Source organism: Oncorhynchus gorbuscha, linkage group LG11 (genome assembly GCF_021184085.1).
Source record: "Oncorhynchus gorbuscha isolate QuinsamMale2020 ecotype Even-year linkage group LG11, OgorEven_v1.0, whole genome shotgun sequence".
NCBI lineage: Eukaryota > Metazoa > Chordata > Actinopteri > Salmoniformes > Salmonidae > Oncorhynchus > Oncorhynchus gorbuscha.
The window spans coordinates 81,696,600-81,720,280 of record NC_060183.1 but is presented as its reverse complement, the minus strand read 5'-3'; the positions used below and the strand labels follow the sequence as shown (position 1 = coordinate 81,720,280).

The following is a 23,681-nucleotide window of genomic DNA, read 5'->3' as shown; positions in this document are numbered from 1 at the left end:
GTCCAGTCAGGTCGGTCCGGTCCACTCTGGTTCGGTCCAGTCCAGTCAGGTCGGTTAGGTCCAGTCAGGTCGGTCCGGTCCAGTCTGGTCCGGTCCAGTCAGGTCGGTCCGGTCCACTCTGGTTCGGTCCAGTCAGGTCGGTCCGGTCCAGTCTGGTTCGGTCCAGTCCAGTCAGGTCGGTCCAGTCTGGTTCGGTCCAGTCCAGTCAGGTCGGTTCGGTCCAGTCAGGTCGGTCCGGTCCAGTCTGGTTCGGTCCAGTCAGGTCGGTCCGGTCCAGTCTGGTTCGGTCCAGTCCAGTCAGGTCGGCCCAGTCCAGTCAGGTCGGTCCCGTCCTGTCTGGTTCGGTCCAGTCCAGTCAGGTCAGTCCAGTCTGGTTCGGTCCAGTCCAGTCAGGTCGGTCCGGTCCAGTCTGGTTCGGTCCAGTCCAGTCAGGTCGGCCCAGTCCAGTCAGGTCGGTCCGGTCCAGTCTGGTTCGGTCCAGTCCAGTCAGGTCTAGGCACAATGTGAGAGCGTCAGTTTGATAAGTCCCTCTGTGTGCATCCTATAGAGCAGTTTGAACTCTGCTGGCAGCTGGTGGGACTCCTGCCACTTGGTGGTGAACTTGGTACCCTTCTTGTCGTAATAGTGATAGGGCAGCTCCTTGCCCGTGTTGGGGTCCCAGCCAAAGGGCCAGAAGCCGTACAGGTGGATCTCCTCACACATGGACGAGGCCAGAGTGTACATGAGGATCCCTGTGCTCAGACGCTTCGGTGACAGCTGCTTGGTCTTCCAGTATCTGCAGCACAGACCAACAGAACAGACAGGGTTAGAATGGGTACTGTTAGAATGGATACTGTTAGAATGGATCCTGTTAGAATGGATACTGGATACTGTTAGAATGGATACTGTTAGAATGGATACTGGATACTGTTAGAATGGGTACTGTTAGAATGGATACTGTCAGAATGGATACTGTTAGAATGGGCACTGGATACTGTTAGAATGGATACTGTTAGAATGGATACTGGATACTGTTAGAATGGGTACTGTTAGAATGGATACTGTTAGAATGGGTACTGTTAGAATGGATACTGTCAGAATGGATACTGTTAGAATGGGTACTGGATACTGTTAGAATGGATACTGTTAGAATGGATACTGGATACTGTTAGAATGGGTACTGTTAGAATGGATACTGTCAGAATGGATACTGTTAGAATGGGCACTGGATACTGTTAGAATGGATACTGTTAGAATGGATACTGGATACTGTTAGAATGGGTACTGTTAGAATGGATACTGTCAGAATGGATACTGTTAGAATGGATACTGGATACTGTTAGAATGGGTACTGTTAGAATGGATACTGTCAGAATGGATACTGTTAGAATGGGCACTGGATACTGTTAGAATGGATACTGTTAGAATGGATACTGGATACTGTTAGAATGGGTACTGTTAGAATGGATACTGTCAGAATGGATACTGTTAGAATGGATACTGGATACTGTTAGAATGGGTACTGTTAGAATGGATACTGTCAGAATGGATACTGTTAGAATGGATACTGGATACTGTTAGAATGGATACTGTCAGAATGGATACTGGATACTGTTAGAATGGATACTGTTAGAATGGATACTGTTAGAATGGATACTGTTAGAATGAATACTGTCAAAATGGATACTGTTAGAATGGATACTGGATACTGTTAGAATGGATACTGGATATTGTTAGAATGGATACTGTTAGAATGGATACTGTTAGAATGGATACTGTTAGAATGGATACTGTTAGAATGAATACTGTCAAAATGGATACTGTTAGAATGGATACTGGATACTGTTAGAATGGATACTGTTAGAATGGATACTGTTAGAATGGATACTGTTAGAATGGATACTGTTAGAATGAATACTGTCAAAATGGATACTGTTAGAATGGATACTGGATACTGTTAGAATGGATACTGTTAGAATGGATACTGTTAGAATGGATACTGGATACTGTTAGAATGGTTACTGTTAGAATGGATACTGTTAGAATGGATACTGTTAGAATGGATACCGTTAGAATGGATACTGGATACTGTTAGAATGGATACTTTTAGAATGGATACTGTTAGAATGGATACTGATAGAATGGATACTGGATACTGTTAGAATGGATACTTTTAGAATGGATACTGTTATATGGATACTGATAGAATGGGTATTGTTAGGATGGATACTGTAAGAATGGATACTGGATACTGTTAGAATGGGTAGTTAGAATGGGTACTGGATACTGTCAGAATGGAAAGTTAGAATGGGTTAGAATGGGTAGTTAGATACTGTTAGAATGGATACTGTTAGAAGGGATACTGTTAGAATGGATACTGTTAGAATGGATACTGTTAGAATGGGTACTGTTAGAATGGGTACTGTTAGAATGGATACTGTTAGAATGGATACTGTTAGAATAGATACTGTTAGAATGGATACTGTTAGAATAGATACTGTTAGAATGGATACTGTTAGAATGGGTACTGTTAGAATAGATACTGTTAGAATGGATACTGTTAGAATAGATACTGTTAGAATGGATACTGTTAGTATGGATACTGGATACTGTTAGAATGGTTACTGTTAGAATGGGTACTGTTAGAATGGATACTGATAGAATGGATACTGTTAGAATAGATACTGTTAGAATGGATACTGTTAATATGGATACTGGATACTGTTAGAATAGATACTGTTAGAATAGATACTGTTAGAATGGATACTGTTAGTATGGATACTGGATACTGTTAGAATGGGTACTGTTAGAATGGATACTGTCAGAATGGATACTGTTAGAATGGATACTGTTAGAATGGATACTGTTAATATGGATACTGGATACTGTTAGAATAGATACTGTTAGAATAGATACTGTTAGAATGGATACTGTTAGTATGGATACTGGATACTGTTAGAATGGTTACTGTTAGAATGGGTACTGTTAGAATGGATACTGATAGAATGGATACTGTTAGAATAGATACTGTTAGAATGGATACTGTTAATATGGATACTGGATACTGTTAGAATAGATACTGTTAGAATAGATACTGTTAGAATGGATACTGTTAGTATGGATACTGGATACTGTTAGAATGGGTACTGTTAGAATGGATACTGATAGAATGGATACTGTTAGAATAGATACTGTTAGAATGGATACTGTTAATATGGATACTGGATACTGTTAGAATAGATACTGTTAGAATAGATACTGTTAGAATGGATACTGTTAGTATGGATACTGGATACTGTTAGAATGGGTACTGTTAGAATGGATACTGGATACTGTTAGAATGGGTACTGTTAGAATGGATACTGTCAGAATGGATACTGTTAGAATGGATACTGGATACTGTTAGAATGGGTACTGTTAGAATGGATACTGTCAGAATGGATACTGTTAGAATGGATACTGGATACTGTTAGAATGGATACTGTCAGAATGGATACTGGATACTGTTAGAATGGATACTGTTAGAATGGATACTGTTAGAATGAATACTGTCAAAATGGATACTGTTAGAATGGATACTGGATACTGTTAGAATGGATACTGGATATTGTTAGAATGGATACTGTTAGAATGGATACTGTTAGAATGGATACTGTTAGAATGGATACTGTTAGAATGAATACTGTCAAAATGGATACTGTTAGAATGGATACTGGATACTGTTAGAATGGATACTGTTAGAATGGATACTGTTAGAATGGATACTGTTAGAATGGATACTGTTAGAATGAATACTGTCAAAATGGATACTGTTAGAATGGATACTGGATACTGTTAGAATGGATACTGTTAGAATGGATACTGTTAGAATGGATACTGTTAGAATGGATACTGTTAGAATGAATACTGTCAAAATGGATACTGTTAGAATGGATACTGGATACTGTTAGAATGGATACTGTTAGAATGGATACTGTTAGAATGGATACTGGATACTGTTAGAATGGTTACTGTTAGAATGGATACTGTTAGAATGGATACTGTTAGAATGGATACCGTTAGAATGGATACTGGATACTGTTAGAATGGATACTTTTAGAATGGATACTGTTAGAATGGATACTGATAGAATGGATACTGGATACTGTTAGAATGGATACTTTTAGAATGGATACTGTTATAATGGATACTGATAGAATGGGTATTGTTAGGATGGATACTGTAAGAATGGATACTGGATACTGTTAGAATGGGTAGTTAGAATGGATACTGGATACTGTCAGAATGGAAAGTTAGAATGGGTTAGAATGGGTAGTTAGATACTGTTAGAATGGATACTGTTAGAAGGGATACTGTTAGAATGGATACTGTTAGAATGGATACTGTTAGAATGGGTACTGTTAGAATGGGTACTGTTAGAATGGATACTGTTAGAATGGATACTGTTAGAATAGATACTGTTAGAATGGATACTGTTAGAATAGATACTGTTAGAATGGATACTGTTAGAATGGGTACTGTTAGAATAGATACTGTTAGAATGGATACTGTTAGAATAGATACTGTTAGAATGGATACTGTTAGTATGGATACTGGATACTGTTAGAATGGTTACTGTTAGAATGGGTACTGTTAGAATGGATACTGATAGAATGGATACTGTTAGAATAGATACTGTTAGAATGGATACTGTTAGATATGGATACTGGATACTGTTAGAATAGATACTGTTAGAATAGATACTGTTAGAATGGATACTGTTAGTATGGATACTGGATACTGTTAGAATGGGTACTGTTAGAATGGATACTGTCAGAATGGATACTGTTAGAATGGATACTGGATACTGTTAGAATGGGTACTGTTAGAATGGATACTGGATACTGTTAGAATGGGTACTGTTAGAATGGATACTGTCAGAATGGATACTGTTAGAATGGATACTGGATACTGTTAGAATGGGTACTGTTAGAATGGATACTGTTAGAATGGATACTGTTAGAATGGATACTGGATACTGTTAGAATGGATACTGTTAGAATGGATACTGGATACTGTTAGAATGGATACTGTTAGAATGGATACTGTTAGAATGAATACTGTCAGAATGGATACTGTTAGAATGGATACTGGATACTGTTAGAATGGATACTGGATATTGTTAGAATGGATACTGTTAGAATGGATACTGTTAGAATGGATACTGTTAGAATGGATACTGTTAGAATGAATACTGTCAAAATGGATACTGTTAGAATGGATACTGGATACTGTTAGAATGGATACTGTTAGAATGGATACTGTTAGAATGGATACTGTTAGAATGGATACTGTTAGAATGAATACTGTCAAAATGGATACTGTTAGAATGGATACTGGATACTGTTAGAATGGATACTGTTAGAATGGATACTGTTAGAATGGATACTGTTAGAATGGATACTGTTAGAATGAATACTGTCAAAATGGATACTGTTAGAATGGATACTGGATACTGTTAGAATGGATACTGTTAGAATGGATACTGTTAGAATGGATACTGGATACTGTTAGAATGGTTACTGTTAGAATGGATACTGTTAGAATGGATACTGTTAGAATGGATACTGTTAGAATGGATACTGGATACTGTTAGAATGGATACTTTTAGAATGGATACTGTTATAATGGATACTGATAGAATGGGTATTGTTAGGATGGATACTGTAAGAATGGATACTGGATACTGTTAGAATGGGTAGTTAGAATAGATACTGGATACTGTCAGAATGGAAAGTTAGAATGGGTTAGAATGGGTAGTTAGATACTGTTAGAATGGATACTGTTAGAAGGGATACTGTTAGAATGGATACTGTTAGAATGGATACTGTTAGAATGGGTACTGTTAGAATGGGTACTGTTAGAATGGATACTGTTAGAATGGATACTGTTAGAATAGATACTGTTAGAATGGATACTGTTAGAATAGATACTGTTAGAATGGATACTGTTAGAATGGGTACTGTTAGAATAGATACTGTTAGAATGGATACTGTTAGATTAGATACTGTTAGAATGGATACTGTTAGTATGGATACTGGATACTGTTAGAATGGTTACTGTTAGAATGGGTACTGTTAGAATGGATACTGATAGAATGGATACTGTTAGAATGGATACTGATAGAATGGATACTGTTAGAATGGATACTGGATACTGTTAGAATGGGTACTGTTAGAATAGATACTGTTAGAATGGATACTGTTAGTATGGATACTGGATACTGTTAGAATGGATACTGTTAGAATAGATACTGTTAGAATGGATACTGTTAGTATGGATACTGGATACTGTTAGAATAGATACTGTTAGAATAGATACTGTTAGAATGGATACTGTTAGTATGGATACTGGATACTGTTAGAATGGATACTGTTAGAATAGATACTGTTAGAATGGATACTGTTAGTATGGATACTGGATACTGTTAGAATGGATACTGATAGAATGGATACTGTTAGAATGGATACTGTTAGAATGGATACTGTTAGAATGGATACTGTTAGAATGGATACTGTTAGAATGGATACTGGATACTGTTAGAATGGATACTGTTAGAATGGATACTGTTAGAATGGATACTGTTAGAATGGATACTGTTAGAATGAATACTGTCAAAATGGATACTGTTAGAATGGATACTGGATACTGTTAGAATGGATACTGTTAGAATGGATACTGTTAGAATGGATACTGGATACTGTTAGAATGGTTACTGTTAGAATGGATACTGTTAGAATGGATACTGTTAGAATGGATACTGTTAGAATGGATACTGGATACTGTTAGAATGGATACTTTTAGAATGGATACTGTTATAATGGATACTGATAGAATGGGTATTGTTAGAATGGATACTGTAAGAATGGATACTGGATACTGTTAGAATGGGTAGTTAGAATGGATACTGGATACTGTCAGAATGGATACTGGGTTAGAATGGGTAGTTAGATACTGTTAGAATGGATACTGTTAGAAGGGATACTGTTAGAATGGATACTGTTAGAATGGATACTGTTAGAATGGGTACTGTTAGAATGGGTACTGTTAGAATGGATACTGTTAGAATGGATACTGTTAGAATAGATACTGTTAGAATGGATACTGTTAGAATGGATACTGTTAGAATGGATACTGTTAGAATGGGTACTGTTAGAATAGATACTGTTAGAATGGATACTGTTAGAATAGATACTGTTAGAATGGATACTGTTAGTATGGATACTGGATACTGTTAGAATGGTTACTGTTAGAATGGGTACTGTTAGAATGGATACTGATAGAATGGATACTGTTAGAATGGATACTGATAGAATGGATACTGTTAGAATGGATACTGGATACTGTTAGAATGGATACTGTTAGAATAGATACTGTTAGAATGGATACTGTTAGAATGGATACTGGATACTGAAATGGATACTGTTAGAATGGATACTGTTAGAATGGATACTGTTAGAATACTGGATACTGTTAGAATGGATACTGTTAGAATAGATACTGTTAGAATGGATACTGTTAGAATGGATACTGGATACTGTTAGAATGGATACTGTTAGAATGATACTGTTAGAATGGATACTGTTAGAATACTGGATACTGTTAGAATGGATACTGATAGAATGGATACTGTTAGAATGGATACTGGATACTGTTAGAATGGGTACTGTTAGAATAGATACTGTTAGAATGGATACTGTTAGTATGGATACTGGATACTGTTAGAATGGATACTGTTAGAATAGATACTGTTAGAATGGATACTGTTAGTATGGATACTGGATACTGTTAGAATAGATACTGTTAGAATAGATACTGTTAGAATGGATACTGTTAGTATGGATACTGGATACTGTTAGAATGGATACTGTTAGAATAGATACTGTTAGAATGGATACTGTTAGTATGGATACTGGATACTGTTAGAATGGATACTGTTAGAATGGGTACTGTTAGAATAGATACTGTTAGAATGGATACTGTTAGAATAGATACTGTTAGAATGGATACTGTTAGTATGGATACTGGATACTGTTAGAATGGTTACTGTTAGAATGGAAACTGATAGAATGGATACTGTTAGAATGGAAACTGGATACTGTCAGAATGGATACTGTTAGAATGGATACTGGATACTGTCAGAATGGATACTGTTAGAATGGATACTGTTAGAATGGATACTGGATACTGTTAGAATGGATACTGATAGAATGGATACTGTTAGAATGGATACTGTTAGAATGGATACTGATAGAATGGATACTGTTAGAATGGATACTGTTAGAATGGATACTGTTAGAATGGATACTGATAGAATGGATACTGTTAGAATGGATACTGGATACTGTTAGAATGGATACTGGATACTGATAGAATGGATACTGATAGAATGGATACTGATAGAATGGATACTGGATACTGATAGAATGGATACTGATAGAATGGATACTGTTAGAATGGATACTGATAGAATGGATACTGATAGAATGGATACTGTTAGAATGGATACTGTTAGAATGGATACTGATAGAATGGGTATAGAATGGATACTGATAGAATGGATACTGTTAGAATGGATACTGTTAGAGAATGGATACTGATACTGAGAATGGATACTGATAGAATGGATACTGATAGAATGGGTATTGTTAGAATGGATACTGTTAGAATGGATACTGATAGAATGGGTATTGTTAGAATGGATACTGATAGAATGGATACTGATAGAATGGATACTGTTAGAATGGATACTGGATACTGTTAGAATGGATACTGGATACTGATAGAATGGATACTGATAGAATGGATACTGATAGAATGGATACTGTTAGAATGGATACTGGATACTGTTAGAATGGATACTGGATACTGATAGAATGGATACTGATAGAATGGATACTGATAGAATGGATACTGATAGAATGGATACTGTTAGAATGGATACTGATAGAATGGGTATTGTTAGAATGGATACTGTTAGAATGGATACTGATAGAATGGGTATTGTTAGAATGGATACTGATAGAATGGGTATTGTTAGAATGGATACTGATAGAATGGGTATTGTTAGAATGGATACTGTTAGAATGGATACTGATAGAATGGATACTGTTAGAATGGATACTGATAGAATGGATACTGTTAGAATGGATACTGGATACTGTTAGAATGGATACTGACAGAATGGATACTGATAGAATGGATACTGATAGAATGGGTAGTTAGAATGGATACTGGATACTGTTAGAATGGATACTGTCAGAATGGGTAGTTAGAATGGATACTGTTAGTATGGATACTGGATACTGTTAGAATGGATACTGTTAGAATGGATACTGTTAGAATGGATACTGATAGAATGGATACTGTTAGAATGGATACTGATAGAATGGATACTGTTAGAATGGGTAGTTAGAATGGATACTGTTAGAATGGAAACTGGATACTGTTAGAATGGGTAGTTAGAATGGGTTAGAATGGGTAGTTAGATACTGTTAGAATGGATACTGTTAGGATGGATACTGGATACTGTCAGAATGGGTAGTTAGAATGGATACTGTTAGAATGGGTACTGATAGAATGGATACTGTAAGAATGGGTAGTTAGAATGGAAACTGTTAGAATGGATACTGTTAGAATGGATACTGGATACTGTTATAATGGATACTGTTAGAAGGGATACTGTTAGAATGGTTACTGATAGAATGGATACTGGATACTGTTAGAATGGTTACTGATAGAATGGATACTGTTAGAATGGGTAGTTAGAATGGATACTGTTAGAATGGATACTGTTAGTATGGATACTGGATACTGTTAGAATGGATACTGTTAGAATAGATACTGTTAGAATGGATACTGTTAGAATGGATACTGATAGAATGGATACTGTTAGAATAGATACTGTTAGAATAGATACTGTTAGTATGGATACTGTTAGAATGGATACTGTTAGAATAGATACTGTTAGAATAGATACTGTTAGAATGGATACTGATAGAATGGATACTGTTAGAATGGATACTGTTAGAATAGATACTGTTAGAATAGATACTGTTAGAATAGATACTGTTAGAATAGATACTGTTAGAATGGATACTGATAGAATGGATACTGTTAGAATGGATACTGATAGAATGGATACTGTTAGAATAGATACTGTTAGAATAGATACTGTTAGAATGGATACTGTTAGAATGGGTACTGGATACTGTTATAAGGGATACTGTTAGAATGGATACTGTTAGAATGGATACTGATAGAATGGATACTGTTAGAATCGATACTGTTAGAATGGGTAGTTAGAATGGACACTGTTAGAATGGATACTGTTAGAATGGATACTGTTAGTATGGATACTGGATACTGTTAGAATGGATACTGTTAGAATAGATACTGTTAGAATGGATACTGTTAGAATGGATACTGATAGAATGGATACTGTTAGAATGGATACTCTTAGAATAGATACTGTTAGAATGGATACTGTTAGAATGGACACTGTTAGAATGGATACTGTTAGAATGGATACTGTTAGTATGGATACTGGATACTGTTAGAATGGATACTGTTAGAATAGATACTGTTAGAATGGATACTGTTAGAATGGATACTGATAGAATGGATACTGTTAGAATGGATACTGTTAGAATAGATACTGTTAGAATGGATACTGTTAGAATGGATACTGTTAGAATAGATACTGTTAGAATGGATACTGTTAGTATGGATACTGGATACTGTTAGAATGGTTACTGTTAGAATGGATACTGATAGAATGGATACTGTTAGAATGGATACTGTTAGTATGGATACTGGATACTGTTAGAATGGATACTGATAGAATGGATACTGTTAGTATGGATACTGGATACTCTTAGAATGGATATTGATAGAATGGATACTGTTAGAATGGTTACTGTTAGAATGGATACTGTTAGAATGGATACTGTTAGAATGGTTACTGTTAGAATGGATACTGTTAGAATGGTTACTGATAGAATGGATACTGTTAGAATAGATACTGTTAGAATGGATACTGTTAGTATGGATACTGGATACTGTTAGAATGGTTACTGTTAGAATAGATACTGTTAGAATGGATACTGTTAGTATGGATACTGGATACTGTTAGAATGGATACTGATAGAATGGATACTGATAGAATGGATATTGATAGAATGGATACTGTTAGAATGGGTAGTTAGAATGGATACTGTTAGAATAGATACTGTTAGAATGGATACTGTTAGAATGGATACTGTTAGAATGGATACTGTTAGAATGGATACTGTTAGAATGGATACTGTTAGAATGGATACTGTTAGAATGGATACTGTTAGAATGGATACTGATAGAATGGATACTGTTAGAATAGATACTGTTAGAATGGGTAGTTAGAATGGATACTGTTAGAATGGATACTGTTAGAATGGGTAGTTAAAATGGATACTGTTAGAATGGGTAGTTAGAATGGATACTGTTAGAATAGATACTGTTAGAATGGGTAGTTAGAATGGATACTGTTAGAATGGATACTGTTAGAATGGATACTGTTAGAATGGATACTGTTAGAATGGATACTGTTAGAATGGATACTGTTAGAATGGATACTGTTAGAATAGATACTGGATACTGTTAGAATGGATACTTTTAGAATGGATACTGTTAGAATGGATACTGATAGAATGGATACTGGATACTGTTAGAATGGATACTTTTAGAATGGATACTGTTATAATGGATACTGATAGAATGGGTATTGTTAGGATGGATACTGTAAGAATGGATACTGGATACTGTTAGAATGGGTAGTTAGAATGGATACTGGATACTGTCAGAATGGAAAGTTAGAATGGGTTAGAATGGGTAGTTAGATACTGTTAGAATGGATACTGTTAGGATGGATACTGGATACTGTCAGAATGGGTAGTTAGAATGGATACTGTTAGAATGGATACTGTTAGAATAGATACTGTTAGAATGGATACTGTTAGAATAGATACTGTTAGAATGGATACTGTTAGAATGGGTACTGTTAGAATAGATACTGTTAGAATGGATACTGTTAGAATAGATACTGTTAGAATGGATACTGTTAGTATGGATACTGGATACTGTTAGAATGGTTACTGTTAGAATGGGTACTGTTAGAATGGATACTGATAGAATGGATACTGTTAGAATGGATACTGTAGAATGGATACTGTTAGAATGGATACTGGAATACTGTTAGAATGGATACTGTCAGAATGGGTGTTAGAATGGATACTGTTAGTATGGATACTGGATACTGTTAGAATGGATACTGTTAGAATGGATACTGTTAGAATGATACTGATAGAATGGATACTGTTAGAATGGATACTGATAGAATGGATACTGTTAGAATGGGTAGTTAGAATGGATACTGTTAGAATGGAAACTGGATACTGTTAGAATGGGTAGTTAGAATGGGTTAGAATGGGTAGTTAGATACTGTTAGAATGGATACTGTTAGATGGATACTGGATACTGTTGGGTAGAAATGGATACTGTTAGAATGGGTACTGATAGAATGGATACTGTTAGAATGGGTAGTTAGAATGGAAACTGTTAGAATGGATACTGTTAGAATGGATACTGGATACTGTTATAATGGATACTGTTAGAAGGGATACTGTTAGAATGGTTACTGATAGAATGGATACTGGATACTGTTAGAATGGTTACTGATAGAATGGATACTGTTAGAATGGGTAGTTAGAATGGACACTGTTAGAATGGATACTGTTAGAATGGATACTGTTAGTATGGATACTGGATACTGTTAGAATGGATACTGTTAGAATGGATACTGTTAGAATGGATACTGTTAGAATGGATACTGATAGAATGGATACTGTTAGAATGATACTGTTAGAATAGATACTGTTAGATGGATACTGTTAGAATGGATACTGTTAGAATAGATACTGTTAGAATGGATACTGTTAGAATGGATACTGATAGAATGGATACTGTTAGAATACTGTTAGAATGGATACTGTTAGAATGGATACTGATAGAATGGATACTGTTAGAATGGATACTGTTAGAATGATACTGTTAGAATAGATACTGTTAGAATAGATACTGTTAGAATAGATACTGTTAGAATGGATACTGATAGAATGGATACTGTTAGAATGGATACTGATAGAATGGATACTGGATACTGTTATAAGGGATACTGTTAGAATGGATACTGTTAGAATGGATACTGATAGAATGGATACTGTTAGAATCGATACTGTTAGAATGGGTAGTTAGAATGGATACTGTTAGAATGGATACTGTTAGAATGGATACTGTTAGAATGGATACTGGATACTGTTAGAATGGATACTGTTAGAATAGATACTGTTAGAATGGATACTGTTAGAATGGATACTGATAGAATGGATACTGTTAGAATGGATACTGTTAGAATAGATACTGTTAGAATGGATACTGTTAGTATGGATACTGGATACTGTTAGAATGGTTACTGTTAGAATGGATACTGATAGAATGGATACTGTTAGAATGGATACTGTTAGTATGGATACTGGATACTGTTAGAATGGATACTGATAGAATGGATACTGTTAGTATGGATACTGGATACTCTTAGAATGGATACTGATAGAATGGATACTGTTAGAATGGTACTGTTAGAATGGATACTGTTAGAATGGATACTGTTAGAATGGTTACTGTTAGAATGGATACTGTTAGAATGGTTACTGATAGAATGGATACTGTTAGAATAGATACTGTTAGAATGGATACTGTTAGTATGGATACTGGATACTGTTAGAATGGTTACTGTTAGAATGGAGATACTGTTAGAATGGATACTGTTAGTATGGATACTGGATACTGTTAGAATGGATACTGATAGAATGGATACTGTTAGAATGGATACTGATAGAATGGATACTGTTAGAATGGGTAGTTAGAATGGATACTGTTAGAATGGATACTGTTAGAATGGATACTGTTAGAATGGATACTGTTAGAATGGATACTGTTAGAATGGATACTGTTAGAATGGATACTGAATGGATAGAATGGATACTGTTAGAATGGATACTGTTAGAATGGATACTGTTAGAATAGATACTGTTAGAATGATGGATACTGTTAGAATGGATACTGTTAGAATGGATACTGTTAGAATGGGTAGTTAAAATGGATACTGTTAGAATGGGTAGTTAGAATGGATACTGTTAGAATGGATACTGTTAGAATGGGTAGTTAGAATGGATACTGTTAGAATGGATACTGTTAGAATGGATACTGTTAGAATGGATACTGTTAGAATGGATACTGTTAGAATGGATACTGTTAGAATAGATACTGTTAGAATGGATACTGTTAGAATGGATACTGTTAGAATGGATACTGTTAGAATGGATACTGTTAGAATGGATACTGTTAGAATGGATACTGTTAGAATGGATACTGTTAGAATGGATACTGTTAGAATGGATACTGTTAGAATGGATACTGTTAGAATGGATACTGTTAGAATGGATACTGTTAGAATGGATACTGGATACTGTTAGAATGGATACTTTTAGAATGGATACTGTTAGAATGGATACTGATAGAATGGATACTGGATACTGTTAGAATGGAAACTTTTAGAATGGATACTGTTATAATGGATACTGATAGAATGGGTATTGTTAGGATGGATACTGTAAGAATGGATACTGGATACTGTTAGAATGGGTAGTTAGAATGGATACTGGATACTGTCAGAATGGATACTGTTAGAATGGGTAGTTAGATACTGTTAGAATGGATACTGTTAGAATGGATACTGTTAGAATGGATACTGTTAGAATGGATACTGTTAGAATGGATACTGTTAGAATGGGTACTGTTAGAATGGATACTGATAGAATGGATACTGTTAGAATGGATACTGATAGAATGGATACTGTTAGAATGGATACTGATAGAATGGATACTGTTAGAATGGATACTGTTAGAATGGATACTGTTAGAATGGATACTGATAGAATGGATACTGTTAGAATGGATACTGTTAGAATGGGTAGTTAGAATGGACACTGTTAGAATGGATACTGTTAGAATGGATACTGTTAGAATGGATACTGTTAGAATGGATACTGTTAGAATGGATACTGTTAGAATGGATACTGTTAGAATGGATACTGATAGAATGGATACTGTTAGAATGGATACTGTTAGAATAGATACTGTTAGAATGGATACTGTTAGTATGGATACTGGATACTGTTAGAATGGTTACTGTTAGAATGGATTAGAATGGATACTGTTAGAATGGATACTGTTAATGGATACTGGATACTGTTAGAATGGATACTGTAGAATGGATACTGTTAGAATGGATACTGGATACTGTTAGAATGGATACTGTTAGAATGGTTACTGTTAGAATGGATACTGTTAGAATGGATACTGTTAGAATGGATACTGTTAGAATGGATACTGTTAGAATGGATACTGTTAGAATGGATACTGTTAGAATGATACTGTTAGAATGGATACTGTTAGTATGGATACTGGATACTGTTAGAATGGTTACTGTTAGAATGGATACTGTTAGAATGGATACTGTTAGTATGGATACTGGATACTGTTAGAATGGATACTGATAGAATGGATACTGATAGAATGGATATTGATAGAATGGATACTGTTAGAATGGGTACTGTTAGAATGGATACTGTTAGAATGGATACTGTTAGAATGGATACTGTTAGAATGGATACTGTTAGAATGGATACTGTTAGAATGGATACTGTTAGAATGGATACTGTTAGAATGGATACTGTTAGAATGGATACTGTTAGAATGGATACTGATAGAATGGATACTGTTAGAATGGATACTGTTAGAATGGATAAGAATGGATACTGTTAGAATGGATACTGTTAGAATGGATACTGTTAGAATGGGTAGAATGGATACTGTTAGAATGGATACTGTTAGAATGGATACTGTTAGAATAGATACTGTTAGAATGGGTAGTTAGAATGGATACTGTTAGAATGGATACTGTTAGAATGGATACTGTTAGAATGGATACTGTTAGAATGGATACTGTTAGAATGGATACTGTTAGAATGGATACTGTTAGAATGGATACTGTTAGAATGGATACTGTTAGAATGGATACTGTTAGAATGGATACTGGATACTGTTAGAATGGATACTTTTAGAATGGATACTGTTAGAATGGATACTGATAGAATGGATACTGGATACTGTTAGAATGGAAACTTTTAGAATGGATACTGTTATAATGGATACTGATAGAATGGGTATTGTTAGGATGGATACTGTAAGAATGGATACTGGATACTGTTAGAATGGGTAGTTAGAATGGATACTGGATACTGTCAGAATGGAAAGTTAGAATGGGTTAGAATGGGTAGTTAGATACTGTTAGAATGGATACTGTTAGAAGGGATACTGTTAGAATGGATACTGTTAGAATGGATACTGTTAGAATGGGTACTGTTAGAATGGGTACTGTTAGAATAGATACTGTTAGAATAGATACTGTTAGAATGGATACTGATAGAATGGATACTGTTAGAATGGATACTGATAGAATGGATACTGGATACTGTTATAAGGGATACTGTTAGAATGGATACTGTTAGAATGGATACTGATAGAATGGATACTGTTAGAATCGATACTGTTAGAATGGGTAGTTAGAATGGACACTGTTAGAATGGATACTGTTAGAATGGATACTGTTAGTATGGATACTGGATACTGTTAGAATGGATACTGTTAGAATAGATACTGTTAGAATGGATACTGTTAGAATGGATACTGATAGAATGGATACTGTTAGAATGGATACTGTTAGAATAGATACTGTTAGAATGGATACTGTTAGTATGGATACTGGATACTGTTAGAATGGTTACTGTTAGAATGGATACTGATAGAATGGATACTGTTAGAATGGATACTGTTAGTATGGATACTGGATACTGTTAGAATGGATACTGATAGAATGGATACTGTTAGTATGGATACTGGATACTCTTAGAATGGATATTGATAGAATGGATACTGTTAGAATGGTTACTGTTAGAATGGATACTGTTAGAATGGATACTGTTAGAATGGTTACTGTTAGAATGGATACTGTTAGAATGGTTACTGATAGAATGGATACTGTTAGAATAGATACTGTTAGAATGGATACTGTTAGTATGGATACTGATACTGTTAGAATGGATACTGTTAGAATAGATACTGTTAGAATGGATACTGTTAGTATGGATACTGGATACTGTTAGAATGGATACTGATAGAATGGATACTGATAGAATGGATATTGATAGAATGGATACTGTTAGAATGGGTAGTTAGAATGGATACTGTTAGAATAGATACTGTTAGAATGGATACTGTTAGAATGGATACTGTTAGAATTGATACTGTTAGAATGGATACTGTTAGAATGGATACTGTTAGAATGGATACTGTTAGAATGGATACTGTTAGAATGGATACTGATAGAATGGATACTGTTAGAATAGATACTGTTAGAATGGGTAGTTAGAATGGATACTGTTAGAATGGATACTGTTAGAATGGATACTGTTAGAATGGGTAGTTAAAATGGATACTGTTAGAATGGGTAGTTAGAATGGATACTGTTAGAATAGATACTGTTAGAATGGGTAGTTAGAATGGATACTGTTAGAATGGATACTGTTAGAATGGATACTGTTAGAATGGATACTGTTAGAATGGATACTGTTAGAATGGATACTGTTAGAATGGATACTGTTAGAATGGATACTGTTAGAATGGATACTGATACTGGATACTGTTAGAATGGATACTTTTAGAATGGATACTGTTAGAATGGATACTGATAGAATGGATACTGGATACTGTTAGAATGGATACTTTTAGAATGGATACTGTTATAATGGATACTGATAGAATGGGTATTGTTAGGATGGATACTGTAAGAATGGATACTGGATACTGTTAGAATGGGTAGTTAGAATGGATACTGGATACTGTCAGAATGGAAAGTTAGAATGGGTTAGAATGGGTAGTTAGATACTGTTAGAATGGATACTGTTAGGATGGATACTGGATACTGTCAGAATGGGTAGTTAGAATGGATACTGTTAGAATGGATACTGTTAGAATAGATACTGTTAGAATGGATACTGTTAGAATAGATACTGTTAGAATGGATACTGTTAGAATGGGTACTGTTAGAATAGATACTGTTAGAATGGATACTGTTAGAATAGATACTGTTAGAATGGATACTGTTAGTATGGATACTGGATACTGTTAGAATGGTTACTGTTAGAATGGGTACTGTTAGAATGGATACTGATAGAATGGATACTGTTAGAATGGATACTGATAGAATGGATACTGTTAGAATGGATACTGGATACTGTTAGAATGGATACTGTCAGAATGGGTAGTTAGAATGGATACTGTTAGTATGGATACTGGATACTGTTAGAATGGATACTGTTAGAATGGATACTGTTAGAATAGATACTGATAGAATGGATACTGTTAGAATGGATACTGATAGAATGGATACTGTTAGAATGGGTAGTTAGAATGGATACTGTTAGAATGGAAACTGGATACTGTTAGAATGGGTAGTTAGAATGGGTTAGAATGGGTAGTTAGATACTGTTAGAATGGATACTGTTAGGATGGATACTGGATACTGTCAGAATGGGTAGTTAGAATGGATACTGTTAGAATGGGTACTGATAGAATGGATACTGTAAGAATGGGTAGTTAGAATGGAAACTGTTAGAATGGATACTGTTAGAATGGATACTGGATACTGTTATAATGGATACTGTTAGAAGGGATACTGTTAGAATGGTTACTGATAGAATGGATACTGGATACTGTTAGAATGGTTACTGATAGAATGGATACTGTTAGAATGGGTAGTTAGAATGGACACTGTTAGAATGGATACTGTTAGAATGGATACTGTTAGTATGGATACTGGATACTGTTAGAATGGATACTGTTAGAATAGATACTGTTAGAATGGATACTGTTAGAATGGATACTGTTAGAATGATACTGAAATGGATACTGTTAGAATGGATACTGTTAGAATGATACTGTTATACTACTGTTAGAATGGATACTGTTAGAATAGATACTGTTAGAATGGATACTGTTAGAATGGATACTGATAGAATGGATACTGTTAGAATAGATACTGTTAGAATGGATACTGTTAGAATGGATACTGATAGAATGGATACTGTTAGAATGGATACTGTTAGAATAGATACTGTTAGAATAGATACTGTTAGAATAGATACTGTTAGAATAGATACTGTTAGAATGGATACTGATAGAATGGATACTGTTAGAATGGATACTGATAGAATGGATACTGGATACTGTTATAAGGGATACTGTTAGAATGGATACTGTTAGAATGGATACTGATAGAATGGATACTGTTAGAATCGATACTGTTAGAATGGGTAGTTAGAATGGACACTGTTAGAATGGATACTGTTAGAATGGATACTGTTAGTATGGATACTGGATACTGTTAGAATGGATACTGTTAGAATAGATACTGTTAGAATGGATACTGTTAGAATGGATACTGATAGAATGGATACTGTTAGAATGGATACTGTTAGAATAGATACTGTTAGAATGGATACTGTTAGTATGGATACTGGATACTGTTAGAATGGATACTGTTAGAATGGATACTGATAGAATGGATACTGTTAGAATGGATACTGTTAGTATGGATACTGGATACTGTTAGAATGGATACTGATAGAATGGATACTGTTAGTATGGATACTGGATACTCTTAGAATGGATATTGATAGAATGGATACTGTTAGAATGGTTACTGTTAGAATGGATACTGTTAGAATGGATACTGTTAGAATGGTTACTGTTAGAATGGATACTGTTAGAATGGTTACTGATAGAATGGATACTGTTAGAATAGATACTGTTAGAATGGATACTGTTAGTATGGATACTGGATACTGTTAGAATGGTTACTGTTAGAATAGATACTGTTAGAATGGATACTGTTAGTATGGATACTGGATACTGTTAGAATGGATACTGATAGAATGGATACTGATAGAATGGATATTGATAGAATGGATACTGTTAGAATGGGTAGTTAGAATGGATACTGTTAGAATAGATACTGTTAGAATGGATACTGTTAGAATGGATACTGTTAGAATGGATACTGTTAGAATGGATACTGTTAGAATGGATACTGTTAGAATGGATACTGTTAGAATGGATACTGTTAGAATGGATACTGTTAGAATGGATACTGTTAGAATGGAAACTGGATACTGTTAGAATGGATACTGTTAGAATGGGTAGTTAGAATGGATACTGTTAGAATGGATACTGTTAGAATGGATACTGTTAGAATGGATACTGTTAGAATGGATACTGTTAGAATGGATACTGTTAGAATGGATACTGTTAGAATGGATACTGTTAGAATGGATACTGTTAGAATGGATACTGTTAGAATGGATACTGTTAGAATAGATACTGGATACTGTTAGAATGGATACTTTTAGAATGGATACTGTTAGAATGGATACTGATAGAATGGATACTGGATACTGTTAGAATGGATACTTTTAGAATGGATACTGTTAGAATGGATACTGATAGAATGGATACTGTTAGAATGGATACTGTTAGAATGGATACTGGATACTGTTAGAATGGGTAGTTAGAATGGATACTGGATACTGTTAATGGAATGAATGGGTTAGAATACTGTTAGATACTGTTAGAATGGATACTGTTAGGATGGATACTGGATACTGTCAGAATGGGTAGTTAGAATGGATACTGTTAGAATGGATACTGTTAGAATGGATACTGTTAGAATGGATACTGTTAGAATAGATACTGTTAGAATGGATACTGTTAGAATGGGTACTGTTAGAATAGATACTGTTAGAATGGATACTGTTAGAATAGATACTGTTAGAATGGATACTGTTAGTATGGATACTGGATACTGTTAGAATGGTTACTGTTAGAATGGGTACTGTTAGAATGGATACTGATAGAATGGATACTGTTAGAATGGATACTGATAGAATGGATACTGTTAGAATGGATACTGGATACTGTTAGAATGGATACTGTCAGAATGGGTAGTTAGAATGGATACTGTTAGTATGGATACTGTATACTGTTAGAATGGATACTGTTAGAATGGATACTGTTAGAATAGATACTGATAGAATGGATACTGTTAGAATGGATACTGGATACTGTTAGAATGGATACTGTCAGAATGGGTAGTTAGAATGGATACTGTTAGTATGGATACTGGATACTGTTAGAATGGATACTGTTAGAATGGATACTGTTAGAATAGATACTGATAGAATGGATACTGTTAGAATGGATACTGATAGAAGGGATACTGTTAGAATGGTTACTGATAGAATGGATACTGGATACTGTTAGAATGGTTACTGATAGAATGGATACTGTTAGAATGGGTAGTTAGAATGGACACTGTTAGAATGGATACTGTTAGTATGGATACTGGATACTGTTAGAATGGATACTGTTAGAATGGATACTGTTAGAATAGATACTGATAGAATGGATACTGTTAGAATGGATACTGATAGAATGGATACTGTTAGAATGGGTAGTTAGAATGGATACTGTTAGAATGGAAACTGGATACTGTTAGAATGGGTAGTTAGAATGGGTTAGAATGGGTAGTTAGATACTGTTAGAATGGATACTGTTAGGATGGATACTGGATACTGTCAGAATGGGTAGTTAGAATGGATACTGTTAGAATGGGTACTGATAGAATGGATACTGTAAGAATGGGTAGTTAGAATGGAAACTGTTAGAATGGATACTGTTAGAATGGATACTGGATACTGTTATAATGGATACTGTTAGAAGGGATACTGTTAGAATGGTTACTGATAGAATGGATACTGGATACTGTTAGAATGGTTACTGATAGAATGGATACTGTTAGAATGGGTAGTTAGAATGGACACTGTTAGAATGGATACTGTTAGAATGGATACTGTTAGTATGGATACTGGATACTGTTAGAATGGATACTGTTAGAATAGATACTGTTAGAATGGATACTGTTAGAATGGATACTGATAGAATGGATACTGTTAGAATAGATACTGTTAGAATAGATACTGTTAGTATGGATACTGTTAGAATGGATACTGTTAGAATAGATACTGTTAGAATAGATACTGTTAGAATGGATACTGATAGAATGGATACTGTTAGAATAGATACTGTTAGAATAGATACTGTTAGAATGGATACTGATAGAATGGATACTGTTAGAATGGATACTGTTAGAATAGATACTGTTAGAATAGATACTGTTAGAATAGATACTGTTAGAATAGATACTGTTAGAATGGATACTGATAGAATGGATACTGTTAGAATGGATACTGATAGAATGGATACTGGATACTGTTATAAGGGATACTGTTAGAATGGATACTGTTAGAATGGATACTGATAGAATGGATACTGTTAGAATCGATACTGTTAGAATGGGTAGTTAGAATGGACACTGTTAGAATGGATACTGTTAGAATGGATACTGTTAGTATGGATACTGGATACTGTTAGAATGGATACTGTTAGAATAGATACTGTTAGAATGGATACTGTTAGAATGGATACTGATAGAATGGATACTGTTAGAATGGATACTGTTAGAATAGATACTGTTAGAATGGATACTGTTAGTATGGATACTGGATACTGTTAGAATGGTTACTGTTAGAATGGATACTGATAGAATGGATACTGTTAGAATGGATACTGTTAGTATGGATACTGGATACTGTTAGAATGGATACTGATAGAATGGATACTGTTAGTATGGATACTGGATACTCTTAGAATGGATATTGATAGAATGGATACTGTTAGAATGGTTACTGTTAGAATGGATACTGTTAGAATGGATACTGTTAGAATGGTTACTGTTAGAATGGATACTGTTAGAATGGTTACTGATAGAATGGATACTGTTAGAATAGATACTGTTAGAATGGATACTGTTAGTATGGATACTGGATACTGTTAGAATGGTTACTGTTAGAATAGATACTGTTAGAATGGATACTGTTAGTATGGATACTGGATACTGTTAGAATGGATACTGATAGAATGGATACTGATAGAATGGATATTGATAGAATGGATACTGTTAGAATGGGTAGTTAGAATGGATACTGTTAGAATAGATACTGTTAGAATGGATACTGTTAGAATGGATACTGTTAGAATGGATACTGTTAGAATGGATACTGTTAGAATGGATACTGTTAGAATGGATACTGTTAGAATGGATACTGATAGAATGGATACTGTTAGAATGGATACTGTTAGAATAGATACTGTTAGAATGGGTAGTTAGAATGGATACTGTTAGAATGGATACTGTTAGAATGGATACTGTTAGAATGGGTAGTTAGAATGGATACTGTTAGAATGGGTAGTTAGAATGGATACTGTTAGAATAGATACTGTTAGAATGGGTAGTTAGAATGGATACTGTTAGAATGGATACTGTTAGAATG

At 34.8% G+C, this 23,681-nt stretch overlaps 1 protein-coding gene across 1 annotated transcript in view; it reads right to left on the bottom strand.

Moving 5' to 3' along the window:
• Positions 1-377: 377 nt before the first annotated feature.
• Positions 378-23,681, bottom strand: part of LOC124047980 (sia-alpha-2,3-Gal-beta-1,4-GlcNAc-R:alpha 2,8-sialyltransferase-like) — a 92,566-nt gene continuing 69,262 nt past the window's right edge. The window contains 1 exon segment of the mRNA XM_046368340.1: positions 378-775. Coding sequence (XP_046224296.1) covers positions 493-775 — 283 coding nt within the window. The 3' untranslated portion in view covers positions 378-492.